Source organism: Osmerus mordax, chromosome 5, assembly GCF_038355195.1.
Source record: "Osmerus mordax isolate fOsmMor3 chromosome 5, fOsmMor3.pri, whole genome shotgun sequence".
Taxonomy (NCBI): domain Eukaryota; kingdom Metazoa; phylum Chordata; class Actinopteri; order Osmeriformes; family Osmeridae; genus Osmerus; species Osmerus mordax.
In genome coordinates, this window is record NC_090054.1 from 19,589,807 (window position 1) to 19,607,260 (window position 17,454).

General features: G+C 46.2%; 1 protein-coding gene across 6 annotated transcripts; it reads right to left on the reverse strand.

Annotated features, from left to right (window-relative positions):
- Nucleotides 1-127: 127 nt before the first annotated feature.
- p4ha1b (prolyl 4-hydroxylase, alpha polypeptide I b) lies at nucleotides 128-16,867 on the reverse strand. 6 transcript variants are annotated; one of them, XM_067235897.1, is made up of 15 exons: nucleotides 12,223-12,241; nucleotides 7,573-7,670; nucleotides 7,279-7,375; nucleotides 6,915-7,066; nucleotides 6,523-6,660; nucleotides 5,998-6,237; nucleotides 5,518-5,729; nucleotides 5,099-5,275; nucleotides 4,810-4,880; nucleotides 2,148-2,247; nucleotides 1,996-2,049; nucleotides 1,844-1,909; nucleotides 1,692-1,760; nucleotides 1,058-1,154; nucleotides 128-963 (listed from the first exon to the last, which is right to left on the reverse strand). In XM_067235897.1, the coding sequence occupies exons 2-15, from the start codon at nucleotides 7,658-7,660 to the stop codon at nucleotides 893-895; spliced, it is 1,632 nt and encodes a 543-aa protein (XP_067091998.1). In that variant the 5' UTR covers nucleotides 7,661-7,670; nucleotides 12,223-12,241; the 3' UTR covers nucleotides 128-892. The 6 variants fall into 6 exon arrangements, with proteins under 6 accessions (XP_067091998.1, XP_067091995.1, XP_067091994.1 ...); XM_067235894.1 differs by lacking the exons at nucleotides 4,810-4,880; nucleotides 12,223-12,241 and adding exons at nucleotides 3,908-3,978; nucleotides 11,067-11,392; XM_067235893.1 differs by lacking the exon at nucleotides 12,223-12,241 and adding an exon at nucleotides 11,067-11,391.
- Between the last annotated feature and the right edge of the window lie 587 nt (nucleotides 16,868-17,454).

Genomic DNA, 17,454 nt, shown 5'->3' on the forward strand with positions numbered 1-17,454 from the left:
TGTTCACACAACTTTACAGTACACGCAAGCACGCACACGCATGAAGCACACACACAACTTCTTAAGCAAATTCAAGGATTAATTGTGGACACATGAAAATGAATACAACTTCAATCCGGTTCTTATCAATGTAATAACTTTATTTTAGAAAACATTACATTCACACTTCAAAAAATAAATCGCAAAAGGCGGTCAAACAAAAAGTTGTGAGATATAAATTAAATGTTTTCCTTGCAAGCTTCTAGATAACGTGGTAAGAATGTAGGGTCAAACCTCTGGATTTTAGGTCAACAGCATTCAAGACCACAAAAGTCATTTGGCAGTATGTTCTTTGGTGTACCTTGAAAGTAATACCCCTTTTGCAATATTCCTTTCCTGTGTGAGTTGTTTGTGTGTGTGGCTATACATGGTGTGCTTGATCAGAATTTCATGGCATAAACTGCAGTGGAGCCAATGAGAACAATGACCTAATCACAGGAGCACACTGGGATTTTCCAAATCTCCCTTCTGTGAGCACAGTTGCATAGAGGATACAGTTGCACAGACGGACCCTTTCACCTTACCTAAACAACCTGCACTCAACACTTCCATGTGAGCTGTGCACCTCAGATTCTCTAAAGGCACATACATGCATCATTCAGGTGAATAACAATTCTGGTACCAACTGGAAGGCTGACAAAACCCACATCAACCCTGGTCACACAACACAGGGAGTGTGTGTGTGTGTGGGGGGGGGGGGGGGGGGGGGAGAGGAGAGGGGCCCCTAAGACCTGTCATCTGCAGCAGCGGGCTCTTAGCTCCTGGTGTGTGTGTGGCGGTTATCAAGAATGATTGTTGGATACGAGGAGTGTAACACAATGGAGAAAGGGGGGGGACGGGACGTCCCCCTTCATCATTCGGTCTCTACCAGACCACAGGGACGTCTGAACTCCTGTCCTCTTTCATGGATCCATTTGTTTGATACTGGGATTCAGAGGGGGAGAGATGTGTTGACATTACACAGTGCATTCAATTATACGCTGGAACCTATTAGTCATCAAGTGAATCAGAGACTCACCCCACTTGTTGCCCACTAGTACAGGACAGGCAGCATGTCTTGTGCTGTAGTCTCCCTCCCCACTGGGGAACAGGTTGTACCAGAACACTGCTGTACCCTGCAACACACACAGCACACATGAGCTTGTGCTCTCAAAGCACAGACACACACTTAACCCTTGTGTTATCTTCGGGTCATTCTGACCCATCAGTCATTCTGACCCACCGTCGTATTGAGACAGATTTGCCGCATACAAAGACAAAGTGAAGCATTTTCTTTTAACAGCTAGGCTGTCTCAGACCCCCCACATTGCAAAGGTTAAAAGAAAATTATTTTAATTTGTTTTTGTATTGGGTAAAATTGGGTAAACACAACGATGGTTCGTTATGAACCTTTGGGTCATGTGACCCGAAGGCAGCACAAGGGTTAAAGGCAGGAATCTGTGTGTGTGTGTGGTTCGATTATCTCGAGAACCGGTCACTTTGTGAAGTTGCACGTGTGCAGGTGTATTGGTCTGGACCCAAGAACATCCAGTGTCAAGTGTGACATTGTTTGGATGAGTGATTCGTGATAAATAGCCTAAATGTAAACTTACAAATGTTTGCCGCCAAAGGGCATTGCAATAGTACCTGGACTTTAAATATTCTATGATTACCTTTTTGGGCCAAACAGCAGCCCCTACATCAGGAAATACTGTAGCACCTCCAGCAGCAACATCAGTCATCTGCAATGCAAAATAAAGTCACTCACCACCTCAACACTCTCCAGAATGACTCAAACGATTTAAATCTCCCTGACAGCACTTACGTAGAAGAGCCAAGTTGCTATGCGGTTGCCTGTGCCCAGCTCTTTGAATGCATCAGGCTCATCTTTCTACAGACAGATACACAACAGATTATCACCATGTCGCCTCAATTAGCTCAGATTTTCTCCTCAAAACACCTAACAGAGACACTCACCCTCCCAAAGTCAAAGTGGGGCTCGTACTGCCCTGCCACACCGTAATTCGCAACCTGGTGAAGATAGTGAATTGAAGTTCTTCTTAAAGATGTTGAAGTTAATACTTAACAAGTCTCACTGAGCCACTCTGCACAAACACACGTTTACACACCTGCAGCTCCTCAGCAGTGTCCATCTCCAGACCTGTCAGGTCTTCAATCCTCTGGTTGATCTTGTCCACCACTGGGTGTTCGTACCCAGTCAGCCAAGCACTAAGGCAAGGGAGGGAGCCATGAGGGAAACAGATCAGAACAGTGTGTATGTATGGCCACCAGAGGGCAGCAAAGTCCATTTATTAAGTGTGGGAGGGGAGAGGGTGGAAAATCATGCAGCCAGCCAGCCACTACTGAGACAGTAAACTTTAGACCTTATCCATGCGATGAAGTCCTGGAAAGTGGAGGTGTAAAGGAAATAAGGAGTAAAAAGGAGGGAGGAAGAGGAGGAACTTAAGCAGGAAGTCTAACCGAATCTCCAATCAGCTCAGAGGATTCAACAGCGTGTCTGAAGTTTGACTGTATTGATGTAACTAAATAAACGTTTATTTTTCTGTATACTCATAAATGTTCTCTTTATAGTAACTGCAGGTCCATGTCATCCAATGGCTGCCCTTGAAACTCATGGAGGTCACAGGGGATTGGTCGAGGAAGGCTGGATGCCCTTTAGGTGAAAATAGTTCCATGATTTTGCCAAACACTGCCTTTCTTTCACCAGCAAGCTAAACATCCCCACTCAAACAGGAGGAGTTATATGCAGTACACTTTAGCAATAGTCCCTTTTACGTGTACTATGAAGACATCTTATGCTGAACTCAATTATATTACACTATGGCAATTTTATTGTTAGTTGTAAAATTGTCAAACCACATGAAATAACATTAGTTTTGGTCTAAATGGAGATGCCATAACCAGTTGTCCTGGCTGGAGAGCTGCAGTGGTTTCTGGGCCAGGAGTTCTGTTTCTGAAAGTCAGGATTAGGTCGATCCAGGCATCTGCTCCCCACATACTACTATCCTTTTTATTGGCTACATTCTTGACTTCAAGACATCATCCAGACAATCAGCCTTTGTTTTTCATCAAACTGGAATGAGGAGATTTATTACAAGTTTCTGTTGGGGAAGTATTGACGATAAAATATAAACTGGCCTTGATAAAGTGCCAAAGAAGCCAGTAAAGTTCTGTTTCAGCATCTTTTCATTCCCCTCAGTGACTCATGCTACTTAGACCCTGTTTAAACATCAGTTCAAACGAAGTTCAATCTCAGCAGAGCTAACACTCCCTCATCACAAAGCGACACGCATTCACACTTACAAAACCTCACCATCTGTACTGAACATCTTTTCCATCCCATGGATGAAGTAACACACACACACACGTACCCTCTCTTAACAAGCAGAGAAAGTAAAACCGAGATTACATGGTATGTGGTGTGGAGGGTAGAGGGATTTATTTTAAACATGCGGTATCCTGTATGTACGTGACCTAACACTTGGCAACAGCATTATGTGGAACTAGAAATTGTCCACAAGGAGGCACTCCCTGTGCATAATATGTGTTTGACTTCGTGTGCACATGTGTGATTCAGTGTCTGTGTGTGTGTGTGGGTGGATGTGTGTCTGTGTGTATCTGTGTGGAGAATGAGTTGGTGTTTGCTCAGCCAGTGTGCAAAACTCTTATCAAAAGACACCTCACAGGACAGTTAGGAGAGAGCGCGAAGGGTCACAACAAGACCCTTCTTCTGAACGAATGAATGGTGTTGTTGATCCTACAACATTAACAGGGTCTTGTGTAGCGGGGAGAACAGATGGAGTCTGGGGGGGGGGGGGGGGGGAGTGTCCTCTGTGACTTTTGACCTTGTCACCCTTGAACCCCTTACCTCTTGGAGACTCTGTACATGGCTGTGGTGAGCTTCCCAGTTTGGGGGTCATGCACAGTGGCACGCCTTAGCTAGCTCCCCGGAAGCAAGAGAAGGGAGAGAGAGAGGAGAGAGGAGAGAGGAGAGAGGAGAGAGAGAGAGAGAGAGAGAGAGAGAGAGAGAGTTCAGTAGACAGTGAAACAAACATCAAGAAGAGGAAGAGAAAAGAAAGGAGAGAGAAAGGGAGACAGTCACAAGTTGCTAGTTTCGATTATTGTCTTCAACTGGGCTGTGTGTCAGAGGCAGTCTTTCCATTCTCCAGTCCAAAACTAATTATATTGTCTATTTAATGCACTAAATTTACCAGACACACAAAAACCATTAGTCATATAATACTCAGCAATCAAAAACAAACTATGACCGATTTTTTTACTGGTGAACCAGACTGCCTCTGTCACATCCAAGCCTGGCTAAAAGCAGCTACTATGTTATCAACAACTGGCCACTACTACAAGCTACCGTTCCTCTTCAGAAAAAGTGAAACACCCCTACTTTTTCTCTGTCCCTCTGGTTAAACATCGATCGCAGGGCAGCAACTCCTGAGAGAAACCTAGTCCAAACCAGAAACAGCGCTCTTCTCTCCAGCAAAGATTAGTCCTACTCTCTCATCTCTTATCTCAGGAGAGTCAGAGAGGGTCTTACTGTGATTTGATTCAGAACCTGGTCCTAACAGGAAGCACAGGAGAGTTCTGTTTCTGGACTGTTTCTGCTCAGGAGTTTGGAAGGCTGTGTCAGAGGAAGGGTGGCTGGCTGGTGACGGAGGTCAAGGGGCTGGCTGCTAAGAGAAGGGTTGCAGCTGGGGTGAGAAGCAGGAGAGATGGACTAAGCCCCACCCCTCTGACCCCCAGCCAGGCCTTCCTTACCTCTTGCTGATGCGGTAGGGGGCCGTCTCCAGCACACCAGTGATGGGGTTGGAGATGGTGGCCCTGCGCAGCTGTTGAGCCAGGCACAGGTTTTACACCCCGAGTGAACCCACCCAGACGCCCTGCCCCCACCATACACCCTGAACAAGTGCACCCTGAGAGACAAGCCTCTACTGATCTCTACCCTGAATCCCACATTACTAAACACACTGAATTACACTAGGAAGAATATCATACTATAGAAAACCTAAACCCACAAGCAACACACAGGCACGGGCGAGGTACTCACCCTTGGCTTGGCAAGCTCCTTGACCTTCTCGATCTCGCTGTGGGAGATGATGTCATGGTAACGGACGATGTAGGGGCGGTCCCACTCGTCCTCCTGCTTCACCGGGCCGAGAAGGTACATGGGGTTACGGTGGTTGTCGTAGTAACGGCAGAACAGGCGGCTTTGCCTGCGCGGTGTCTGAAGAGAGATGGGAGAGACAGAGTTGGAAAACATTAGCTAATGCATAAGATTAGATTGATATATACTTTATAAGGTTATATAATATAATATCAGATACTATAATTTACATAATGTTATGACAGAAAGGGAATGGAGTGGGTGTGTGTGCGCATGCGTGTTTGTGTGAACATGCATGCGTAGTTGTGTATGTGTTTGCATGCGTGTGTGTGCGTGTGTGTGTGTGTGTGTGTGTCTTCTACCATTCTGATGCCCTCCCCTCGACACAGTTTCTCGTACATCTTCCTCTCAGGCAGGGGCTCTCTGAAGCGCTTCTTCCTGAGGGCTCCTTCAGTCTCGTTCCTTCCCTGTTTCTTGTCCTGTTTCGGGGGCTTGTCAGCGGATGCCGTCCTCTGTTTCTCCAGCTGGAACTCAAAGTACTTCAAGTTTCCGTTGGCCCTCTGATGATCTGGGTCTGGTGTAAACAAGCCATACTGGAATCAACAATCTTCACACATCAAGTTAAAATGTGTGACAGGTTTAGTTTGCTGCAGAAGCCTCAAGCTCAGAACAGTTTCAGTAAACATTGTTTACAGTTACATTGACGAGAAAAAAAAATACTGCAACCAAATCTTGCGGAAAGCACCTCCAACAAAGTTGTAAATCACTAACAAGAACATGGCCCTTTTAGTACATTTTACGTGAATTGTCTGCACCACTGAAATAAAGCTACAGGTTCTCACCTAGAGAAAGCAGTCTCTTGGTGAGCTCCAGAGCTCTCTCCAGCTCCCCCTGCTGGTAGACAGAGTAGCTGAGATAGTCCAGCACCAGGACCTTGTCTATGGGCGACTCCTCGCCCTGGTCCTGCTGTTTGAGGGCCTGAGCCATCCATAACTCTGTGTGGTAGTAGTCCACCTCTGTGTAGGCAATCTTCCCCAACTCATAGCAGTCCTCCACTGTCATGGGGCTCTTATAGGTCACGCCTGGGAGAGGAGAGAGAGAGAGGGAGGGAGGGCGAGAGAGGGAGGGGCGAGAGAGGGAGGGAGGGCGAGAGAGGGAGGGCGAGAGAGGGAGGGCGAGAGAGGGAGGGCGAGAGAGGGAGGGCGAAAGAGGGAGGGAGGACGAGAGAGGGAGGGAGGACGAGAGAGGGAGGAAGACAAAGAAGGAGGGGGCAGAGAAGCAGAATGACAGAGAGAGAAATTCTCTGATAAGCTTAGTCGCATGCCTGCGTGATTGTTTATAAAGCCCTCCCCTTACCCCTCACTCACCAGGCAGGTCTCCAGTGGAGATGGTGTTGGCGTCCAGCCTGTAGGTGTCCTGCAGTCTGAGCAGGGCTTTGGCAGCCCCGGTCTGGTCCTCGTCTGTGGGGAAGTGCTGTCTCTGGAGGGTCAGGTTAGAGATGAACCCTGGAGGAAGAGAGGAGGAGAGGAGGGGGGTAGAGGTGGAAAGAGGGGGAGGCAGAGAATGAGTGATAAGGCAAAAGAAGTGTGAGAAAGCGAGAAAGAGACAAAGAGATATACCACAAAAAATATTTTTTAATACACATTTACATCGCCACTATGAAAGTCCCTTTGAATAAAAACCATCTGCTAAATGAATACTATTTTAATAGGATTCATTCTAAAGCGGCCATGTTTTGTACGATGCAAAGCCGTGTTACCGTCCGATGTGTCCTTGAGCACCAGGTTCTCAAGGTCTCCCCACTCAGTGTTCAGTCTCTTCATCAGCTTGAAGGCGTTGACCGGGTGCCCCAGGAAGCCCTCGGGGTCCAGGGTGGCCGTGGTGGTCAGAGAGTCCAGCTTCTCAGCCCAACTAGGGGGGGAGAGAGAGAGGAGGAGAGCAAGAGAGAGAGAGAGGAGGAGAGGAAGGAAGAGAGAGAGAGAGGAGAGGAAGGAAGAGAGAGAGAGGAGGAGAGGAAGAGAAAGAGAGGGGAGGAGAGGAAGGAAGATAGAGAGTTACAAACAAAGAGGGAAATGAGACAGAGAGAGAAAAACATGGAGAAGTTTCAGACAGAAGATACTCACCGTTTGACCTGCTCCAGTTTGTTCTCCTCTGCTCTGATGTAGTCCTTCAATGAGGTGACCAGGTCCTTTTCAGTGTACAAGAGATCGGTCATGTGGCCTGCAGAAAGATAGAAAAACAAATATTTATCATTTCCAGAAACAATATAGGAAGGTTTAAAGCAGGAATCTACACTAAGATGATTGTATCTGACTAAACAAAAAGGTCAAGCATTCAGATATAAGGCTAAAGAATGAAAGACGATAAAATGTCCCAGGAAAAAAACGGAGGGATCACCAGGAGGAGGGGGTTCTTACCTATAGACGTGAAGAAGTCACCGTGGGCTGAGAGAGTCTGGAGGAGGTTACTCAGAACCAGAACACACCACGAACATCTCAGCTCCATCCTGGACAAACTAACACAGAAAACACAGTCACACCCACCATGAAGAACCTGAAGAGCATTGTATTCTCTTGTGGTCAGAGACTTTCTGATGGGATTGAAACAGAGGTGGGGATCCAGGTCGAGGTCTTTGAGGGTCAGACTCCAGAGTCCTGGCTGCTCTAAGAACAGGGCATGGTGGGACCACAGAATCAGACCTCCTCAACCCTCAACTCAAAAAAGATTCAATGAGTTGAGTCTCTCCCCTACGTTTCCTGTCTATACTTTATCTCTGAAATTGTTGCTAACAATACACGGGGAAGGAGACATCAGAGTAAGATGGAGTAATCTGAAGGAGATCCTCAGACGTCCTTGAGTCCAAGCCTCATGCCCACCACACAGAGCCAAATATAACCCCTTGGTGGTGCTGTGGCCACTGAATGCCTGGTTTGGCACGGTAGCTGGAGGGCTGGCATGCACATGGTGGCTGTTTCGCTGCCCCTACAAAATACACTTTTCCCCCTGGGGAGTGTCCCATTCTCCGCACACAAAGCGCCTCCATTCACCCTGCAGAGTTTGTGTGTGTGTCACAGAGAAGCAACAAGGGTCTTGTTTGAACAAACACGACTGCCCTAATTGCCTCTAGGGTGGGAAGATGGGAGGATAGAGGGGGAGGGGGAGCAGGAAGTGGAAAGGGCCCTCATTCACACCCAGAAAATTACCTCCGCTCTCAGGACACCACCTTTTTAGGCGGAGGGCTTGAAAACACATTTGCTAAACTGGAAACCATGGCTTGGCATCTCCAGTAGATGTCTGTAGCACCATCCCCCCACAGAAACTACAATAACAGTGACATACCCCTACTGTGGTTGCTGGGAGCTCCTAATCTCTCTCCAGCGCTGCTGTCTGCGTCAGTGCGCACGCTGATGAATCTGGCATCCAAGCCAAGAGCGGTAGCTATCTGTCAAATAGCAGGCTGGGTCTCAACAAGGCAGTGTCCAAGTAATGTGCACTGAGTAAATACTGCAGTCTGAACTCTGCAAACAACTATTCACAAGATACCCAGCTTCCCTGATATAAAACTACAGCAGCCTGTGCAACTCAACACTGAGTATGAATTTTACCTGGCAGGGGGTTCAGAATAATTAATAATAATAATAAATGCTATGATGATAAATTATTACTTGGAACTGAAAAGATACAGGCAGAATTAACGTCTGTGGAAAACCAAGTTAAAGAGAGAAGACCAGCCATCAACAGGCAAAGGAATTCAGTTATGAATGTTGTCTCAAAGATATGTTTGAAAGCTATGAAAAAGGAGGGGTCATTGAACCAGTGCCAAGCAGGGAAATGATCATCCAAATTCACTGCCAAAGAACAGGTCACACTTGACGGGATCTACACACTGCAGCTAGCATGCCTCCAGGCTCAGATAGTCCAATCTACACCTCTGACCTATCTACTGAGTCAGGGAACAGGCATAGACAAGCACTCTGCTGCAAGCTAACAGGGTTTGATATTTAGTTAAGAATAACACCCAAGTATTTTATTCAGGTTGATGGGAGGAGGGAGAGAGTGTGTCGCCAAAGCAGAAAGATGAACTGTGATCCTCGTTGCTCATGTGTTCACATCTTAAATCATGTCACCACTGTGAACTAATAGTATGGCAACTGTCACTCTTTACGATGATAAGCCTGAAGCCAAGTTAACTTGCATGCAAAACAGACAAGCAATAGCATTTGCATGTATGATTGTGGTGTTCACATTCAAGACATAATCAGTAATTGTTTGGACTTGTAATAGGGCTGCAAGGTTCAGCCCTTCCCCTGTCAGTCAGTAGCCTAAAGGGTTACTGCTATAACATGAGCCAACAGCTTCTGAGAGTTAAGCCCCCATGACAACAATCTGTTACCTGGGAAACACATCAATCGGGTGCAATCATTCACACATGATTTGAGGTCAGTCACTGTGCATTAGCCTCCCTGCTCTTGTCTTTGCAGTCTGTTATTAGCAGTTGTTGCCGGAGCAGGAAGCCAAACTAGTAGGATAGGTCCTCTGTCTTGTCCTGTAATTATCTGTCTTCTTTGGGGTGAGTGTTAAAAGGTTTGTCTTTAAAAGGAGCTGAAAGAAGCCAGTCATGTTTTAAGGGTCATGGCTGCTCAAGTGAGCAGGTGATGAAGTAAAAAACCCTAAATGTTATGGTGTCTTGGTCTTTATCTAATGGTAACTTAAATTTAGATTTGACACAAACTTCGGTCATTCTGACTTCTGATTGAACCATGCTGAAGCAGTGATTTCATGTGTTCATTCATCTTTTTCAAATGGCAATGATTTGCCTAAAACATAATGTGCATAAGCATTGGAAACAAGAGAGACAGATTAAAAGACATCTTAAAATAATATCCAGTGTTGAATCAAAGGACTAACTCAGAGGGATTGGCATCTCTGACAGTGGTCAGTAAATCAACCAAGTGGGATGATCTTTACAGACAGACAGTTTATGTGTGACTGCAACAAGAAGGCTAATAACAGGCCAAATTCACCAGAAAACCATGAAGTAAAGAATCAAGCTGTAAATTATAAAATCCACATGGTGTTTAGCATAGCGGGATACAGTTTAGCCTTCGGGCTCCTTAAATTGTGGGATTAGGTTGAGTGAAAGTTACAGGCGGAGAGGATGGACTGCCACGTCTTCGCCCCTCCCCCGGTAAGAGAACTTCTCAAGAGTTCAGTGAACGTCTACCTGAAGCCACCGGAATTCTGAGAACTAGAGTGGCATCAATTCTGAAACCAAGGGGAAGTATTTAAGCAGATGACAAAATCGTTGGGCACTTATTAACACAAGCCCATTTTCATTTTGGACATTCATACTAACCTGATACCAAAGTCTACCTGTGATTTTCATCACACGGTTTTAAAAGTGCAGTCTAGTCAGAGTAGCCCAATGTGGAACGACCATTTAACCATCATCACAAGCCTACTAATAACCCTACGACTCGAAGGGGTTTCCACCATTTAAGAAACTTTCGTTAAAGTTAATTATTTTAATCATACAAACCTGAGCATGCACTGTACTCAATATCAATATGTAGACCTGCCTTCTACACACGTTAGTATAAATCGTATTTTTTTATATATACGAACAAATCTGAGCAACAGTGATGGATGGACCATTCATGCATTGGAATTTAACCCAGCGCGAGCTTGAATGAACCTGAATGAAACCTGCCTAGGCTAAAGCAGAAGTTTCAGTGAATTCAGTCTAAGCACAGAATACTTTAAAATTAAAATACACTACGTTAAGGGTACATAAATGACCAGACACATGGAAGAGACCGGCAGCCTACTTTGGTTAAGTAAATGATATAAACTGACCACCGCAGCCAAGATTTTACCCGGCACATGTTCAAATAAATTGAGCGATAATTACCAAATGGGTCAAATAATCCGGGCGACAGATGGATTGTGAATGATACCTGGTGGCCCTAATGTATTCCTATTCGTTCTCTCTCGGTGCCTGATACCGTTTACTTGTGCGTAAACCTTCAGTCGGCTTTTATCCTCGCCCAGTAGGAGCTTCGCCATCTGGCGGATAGTTGTCACAGAATGTGGTACGTGCCGAGGCTCACATACTGCATTCACTCGTGGTCGTAACTGTGATTTTAGGGTACAACATTTTGGGCCACGCGTTCACGAATCACGAAACTGTAATGACAACTACGCTACTTCCTGGCTGTGTTAATATTTGTATCCACAATTTGCTGTCTATTTATTTGAAACTATTTACTTTCTAAATTGTAGCATATTAAACTATATTTTAGAAGGGAAACATTCTATATGGGCAGCAACGGGCCACACAACGGAATTGTCCTGCACGTTTTACAATGTATCTTTGTAAATGTACAACGGATGTAACTTCTTTACAGTCAAGAGCATGCAGATGCCCAGTGCACTCAATAATAACCTCAATTTCACCCTATAGTGGGAGGTCGTCGTTAAGGTCCTCTCACATTCCAGAAGCTTCTCTGCTTCCTAGTATTCAGCAGGGGGAGAATTTCTGCCCAATGAAGAAACGGGGAGGAGTTAAGAGTGCAAGTGCTACAGTAGTGGGTTTGTGTACGTCGTAAAAGCAAACACAGACTAAAATGGCAGTTAGTTGCGGACTTGCTATAATTCTTCACAGCAGTTCATTTCTGAAAAGTAGTAATTCTTGTGTCACTGTATAGGAAGAAGTTAGCTCCTGTGCTGGAACTCCTTCCAACCACAGCAGTCTTATGAATGGACTCACAGCTCCCTGATAGTCCCTCTACAACCCTCCATTCAGTTGGAAAACAATTTCCCCCAAATGTACATACACTGGTTCCACAGTAATGACGTTGTACAGGGTAAATGACAGACTGCAGCAAACGTGTCCCCCTTCATCATTCGGTCTCTACCAGACCACAGGGACGTCTGAACTCCTGTCCTCTTTCATGGATCCATTTGTTTGATACTGGGATTCAGAGGGGGAGAGATGTGTTGACATTACACAGTGCATTCAATTATACCCTGGAACCTATTAGTCATCAAGTGAATCAGAGACTCACCCCACTTGCTGCCCACTAGTACAGGACAGGCAGCATGTAATGTGCTGTAGTCTCCCTCCCCACTGGGGAACAGGTTGTACCAGAACACTGCTGTACCCTGCAACACACACAGCACACATGAGCTTGTGCTCTCAAAGCACAGACCGACATACATAAAGGCTGGAATCTCTGTGTGTCTGTGACTGTGTCTGTGTGTTTGTGTGTGTGTGTGTCTGTGTGTGTGTCTCTAAATGTAAACGTACAAATGTTTGCCACCAAAGGGCATTTCAATAGTACCTAAGCTTCAAATATTCTATGATTACCTTTTTGGGCCAAACAGCAGCCCCTACATCAGGAAATACTGTAGCACCTCCAGCAGCAACATCAGTCATCTGCAATGCAAAATAAAGTCACTCACCACCTCCACACTCCAGAATGAATCAATCTCCCTGACGGCACTTACGTAGAAGAGCCAAGTTGCTATGCGGTTGCCTGTGCCCAGCTCTTTGAATGCATCAGGCTCATCTTTCTACAGACAGATACACAACAGATTATCACCATGTTCCAGTACTGACAGGAGCCTCAATTAGCTCAGATTTTCTCCTCAACACAATGCACGTCTAACAGACACTCACCCTTCCAAAGTCAAAGTGGGGCTCGTACTGCCCTGCCACACCGTAATTTACAACCTGGTGAAGATAGTGAATTGAAGTTCTTCTTAAAGATGTTGAAGTTAATACTTAACAAGTCTCACTGACCCACTCTGCACAAACACACGTTTACACACCTGCAGCTCCTCAGCAGTGTCCATCTCCAGACCTGTCAGGTCTTCAATCCTCTGGTTGATCTTGTCCACCACTGGGTGTTCGTACCCAGTCAGCCCAGCACTAATGCAAGGGAGGGAGCCATAAGGGACACAGTGGAGGGAGGTACAGGTCAGAACAGTGTGTATGCTTGGCCACCAGAGGACAGCAAAGTCCGTTTATTAAATGTGAGTATAAGGAGGGGAGAGGGTGGAAAATCATGCAGCCAGCCAGCCACTACTGAGACAGTGCACTTTAGACCTTATCCATTCGATGAAGTCCTGGTAAGTGGAGGTATAAAGAAAGCCAAGTCATAAAATACTTGAGAAATCAAAAACAAACTATGACAGATTTCTAAACTGGTGAACCAGACTGCTTCTGTCACATCCAAGCCTGGCTAAAAGCAGCTACTATGTTATCAACAACTGGCCACTACTACAAGCTACCGTTCCTCTTCAGAAAAAGTGAAACACCCCTACTTTTTCTCTAGCAGCAACTCCTGAGAGAAACCTAGTCCAAACTAGAATCAGCGCTCTTCTCTCCAGCAAAGATTAGTCCTACTCTCTCATCTCATTTGATTCAGAACCTGGTCCTAACATGAAGCACAGGAGAGTTCTGTTTCTGGACTGTTTCTGCTCAGGAGTTTGGAAGGCTGTGTCAGAGGAAGGGTGGCTGGCTGGTGACGGAGAGGGTGGCTGGCTGCTAAGAGAAGGGTTACAGCTGGGGTGAGAAGCAGGAGAGATGGACTAAGCCCCACCCCTCTGACCCCCAGCCAGGCCTTCCTTACCTCTCGCTGATGCGGTACGGGACGGCCTCTGTTTCATCAGTGATGGGGTTGGAGATGAGGGACCTGCTTAGCTGTTGAGCCAGGGAGAGGTTTTACACCCCGGGGTGAACCCACCCAGACGCCCTGCCCCCACCCATACACCAGCTACGAAACAAGTGCACCCTGAGAGCCGTGTCTGGATTTTGACCCAGAATCCCACATGACCAAACACACTGAATTAGACTATAAGGAATGTCATATTATAGAAAAAACTCCAGTGTAGACAGATCATGTATCTGTTTGAAAATAAACATGGCTTCAGTACAATATAAACCCACAAGCAACACACAGGCACGGGCGAGGTACTCACCTTGGGCTTGGCAAGCTCTTTGACCTTCTCGATCTCGCTGTGGGAGATGATGTCATGGTAACGGACGATGTAGGGGCGGTCCCACTCGTCCTCCTGCTTCACCGGGCCGAGAAGGTACATGGGGTTACGGTGGTTGTCGTAGTAACGGCAGAACAGGCGGCTTTGCCTGCGCGGTGTCTGAAGAGAGATGGGAGAGACAGAGTTGGAAAACATTATCTAATGCATAAGATTAGATTGATAAATATATACTGTATCAGGTCAGATAATATATGTATAATATCAGATACTATAATTGATATAATGTTATGACAGAAAGGGAATGGAGTGGGTGTGTGTGCGCATGCGTGTTTGTGTGAACATGCATGCGTAGTTGTGTATGTGTTTGCATGCGTGTGTGTGTGTGTGTGTGTGTGTGTGTGTGTGTGTGTGCGTGTGTGTGTGTGTGTGTGTTCTACCATTCTGATGCCCTCCCCTCGACACAGTTTCTCGTACATCTTCAATTCAGGCAGGGGCTCTCTGAAGCGCTTCTTCCTGAGGGCTCCTTCAGTCTCGTTCCTTCCCTGTTTCTTGTCCTGTTTCGGGGGCTTGTCAGCGGATGCCGTCCTCTGTTTCTCCAGCTGGAACTCAAAGTAGTCCACGTCATCGTTGGCGCTCAGATGCTCTGGGTCTGGTGTAAACAAGCCATACTGGAATCAACAATATACACACATAAAGTTTAAAGGTGTGACATGTTTAGTGACTTGTTTGGTTTGTTGCAGAAGCCTCAAGTTCAGAACAGCTTCAGTAAACACAACCTGAACTTGGGATGAGCTAAATTGACAAGAAAAAAATACTGCAACGCTACAAATCTTGTGGAATAACAAAGTTGGAAAACACTAACAAGGGCATTGTTAATTGTCGGTACCACTGGAATAAAGCTACAGGTTCTCACCTAGAGAAAGCAGTCTCTTGGTGAGCTCCAGACCTTTCTCCAGCTCCCCCTGCTGGTAGACAGAGTTGCTGAGATAGTCCAGCACCAGGACCTTGTCTATGGGCGACTCCTCGCCCTGGTCCTGCTGTTTGAGGGCCTGAGCCATCCATAACTCTGTGTGGTAGTAGTCTCCCTCTTTGTAGGCAATCTCCCCCAACTCATAGCAGTCCTCCACTGTCATGGGGCTCTGCGCGGTTACACCTGGGAGAGGAGAGAGAGAGGGAGGGAGGATGAGAGAGGGAGAGAGGGAGAGAGAGAGAGGGAGAGAGAGAGAAGGAGGGGGCATAAAAGCAGAATGACAGAGAGAGAGAGATATTCGAGAAATTCTCTGATAAGCTTAGTCGCATGCCTGCGTGATTGTTTATAAAGCCCTCCCCTTACCCCTCACTCACCAGGCAGGTCTCCAGTGGAGATGGTGTTGGCGTCCAGCCTGTAGGTGTCCTGCAGTCTGAGCAGGGCTTTGGCAGCCCCGGTCTGGTCCTCGTCTGTGGGGAAGTGCTGTCTCTGGAGGGTCAGGTTAGAGATGAACCCTGGAGGAAGAGAGGAGGAGAGGAGGGGGGTAGAGGTGGAAAGGGGAGGCAGAGAATGAGTGATAAGGCAAAAGAAGTGTGAGAAAGCGAGAAAGAGACAGAGAAAGAAATTGATTTATTATACCACCAAAAATATTTTTTTAGATACATTTACATCGCCACTATGAAAGTCCCTTTGAATAAAAACCATCTGCTAAATGAATACCATTATAGGGGGTCAGATGGCTGAGCGGTTAGGGAATCGGGCTATTAATCAGAAGTTTGGCAGCACTTCACCCTACTTGCCTCGGGGGGAATGTCCCTGTACTTACTGTAAGTCGCTTGGGATAAGAGCATCTGTTAAATGACTAAAATGTAAAATGTAAATAATAGGATTCATTCTAAAGCGGCCATGTTTTGTACGATGCAAAGCCGTGTTACCGTCCGATGTGTCCTTGAGCACCAGGTTCTCAAGGTCTCCCCACTCAGTGTTCAGTCTCTTCATCAGCTTGAAGGCGTTGACCGGGTGCCCCAGGAAGCCCTCGGGGTCCAGGGTGGCCGTGGTGGTCAGAGAGTCCAGCTTCTCAGCCCAACTAGGGGGGGAGAGAGAGAGGAGGAGAGCAAGAGAGAGAGAGAGGAGGAGAGGAAGGAAGAGAGAGAGAGGAGGAGAGGAAGGAAGAGAGAGAGAGAGGAGGAGAGGAAGAGAGAGAGGAGGAGATGAAGAGAGATAGACGGGAGGAGAGGAAGAGAGAGATAGATTGAGGGAAGTGAGAGGGAGGGAAATGAGACAGAGAGAGAAAAACATGGAGAAGTTTCAGACAGAAGATACTCACCGTTTGACCTGCTCCAGTTTGTTCTCCTCTGCTCTGATGTAATCCTTCAATGAGGTGACCAGGTCCTTTTCAGTGTACAAGAGATCGGTCATGTGGCCTGCAGAAAGATAGAAACACATAAATATTAATTATTTTCAGAAACAGTTTGAGAAGGTTTACAGAAGGATGCATTGAGCTACACCAAGATTACAGACCAAGCACTCAGAAATAATGCTAGAGAATAATAGCGAGGAGAAATTTGTCCCAGGATAATAACAGAGGGATGATGGGAAGGAGGAGGGGGTTCTTACCTATGGACGTGAAGAAGTCATCGTGGGCTGAGAGAGTCTGGAGGAGGTTACTCAGAACCAGAACACACCACGAACATCTCAGCTCCATCACTGACATACCCCTACTGTGGTTGCTGGGAGCTCCTAATCTCTCTCCAGCACTGCTGTCTGTGTCAGTGCGCACGCTGATGAAACTGGCGTCCAAGCCAAAAGCGGTAGCTATCTCTGTCAAATATCAGGTTGGGTCTCTGCAAGGCAGTGTCCAAGTTATGTAAATACTGCAGTCTGAACTCTGCAAACAACTATTCACAAGATATCAAGATACCCTGATATGAAGCTACCTGTGCAACTCAACACAGAGTGTGAATTATGGCTGGCAGTGGGTTCAGAATAATAATAATAATAATAATAAATAATAATAAGTGTTGATTAATTATTACTTGGAACTGAAAAGATACAGGCAGAATTAATTTATGTTTAAAATTAATGTCTGTGGAAAAGACGTCTCTTTTAAAGAGAGAAGACCAGCCATCAATAGGCAAAGGAATTCAGTGTTGAATGTTGTCTCAAAGATATGCAAAGGTATGAAAAAGGAGGGGTCATTGAACCAGTGCCAAGCAGGGAAATTATCATCCAAATTCACTGCCAAAGAACAGGTCACACTTGACGGGATCTACACACTGCAGCTAGCATGCCTCCAGGCTCAGATAGTCCAATCTACACCTCTGACCTA

Excerpts from the sequence above, each read along its gene's own strand:
- p4ha1b (XM_067235892.1), bottom strand. The coding sequence starts at position 16,839 with ATGTCAGTGATGGAGCTGAGATGTTCGTGGTGTGTTCTGGTTCTGAGT. Across the intron at positions 13,089-13,791 it reads CCGTACCGCATCAGCGAGAG|TGCTGGGCTGACTGGGTACG; the intron begins GTAAGGAAGGCC and ends CCCTTGCATTAG. Across the intron at positions 12,594-12,664 it reads TAGCAACTTGGCTCTTCTAC|ATGACTGATGTTGCTGCTGG; the intron begins GTAAGTGCCGTC and ends TTTGCATTGCAG.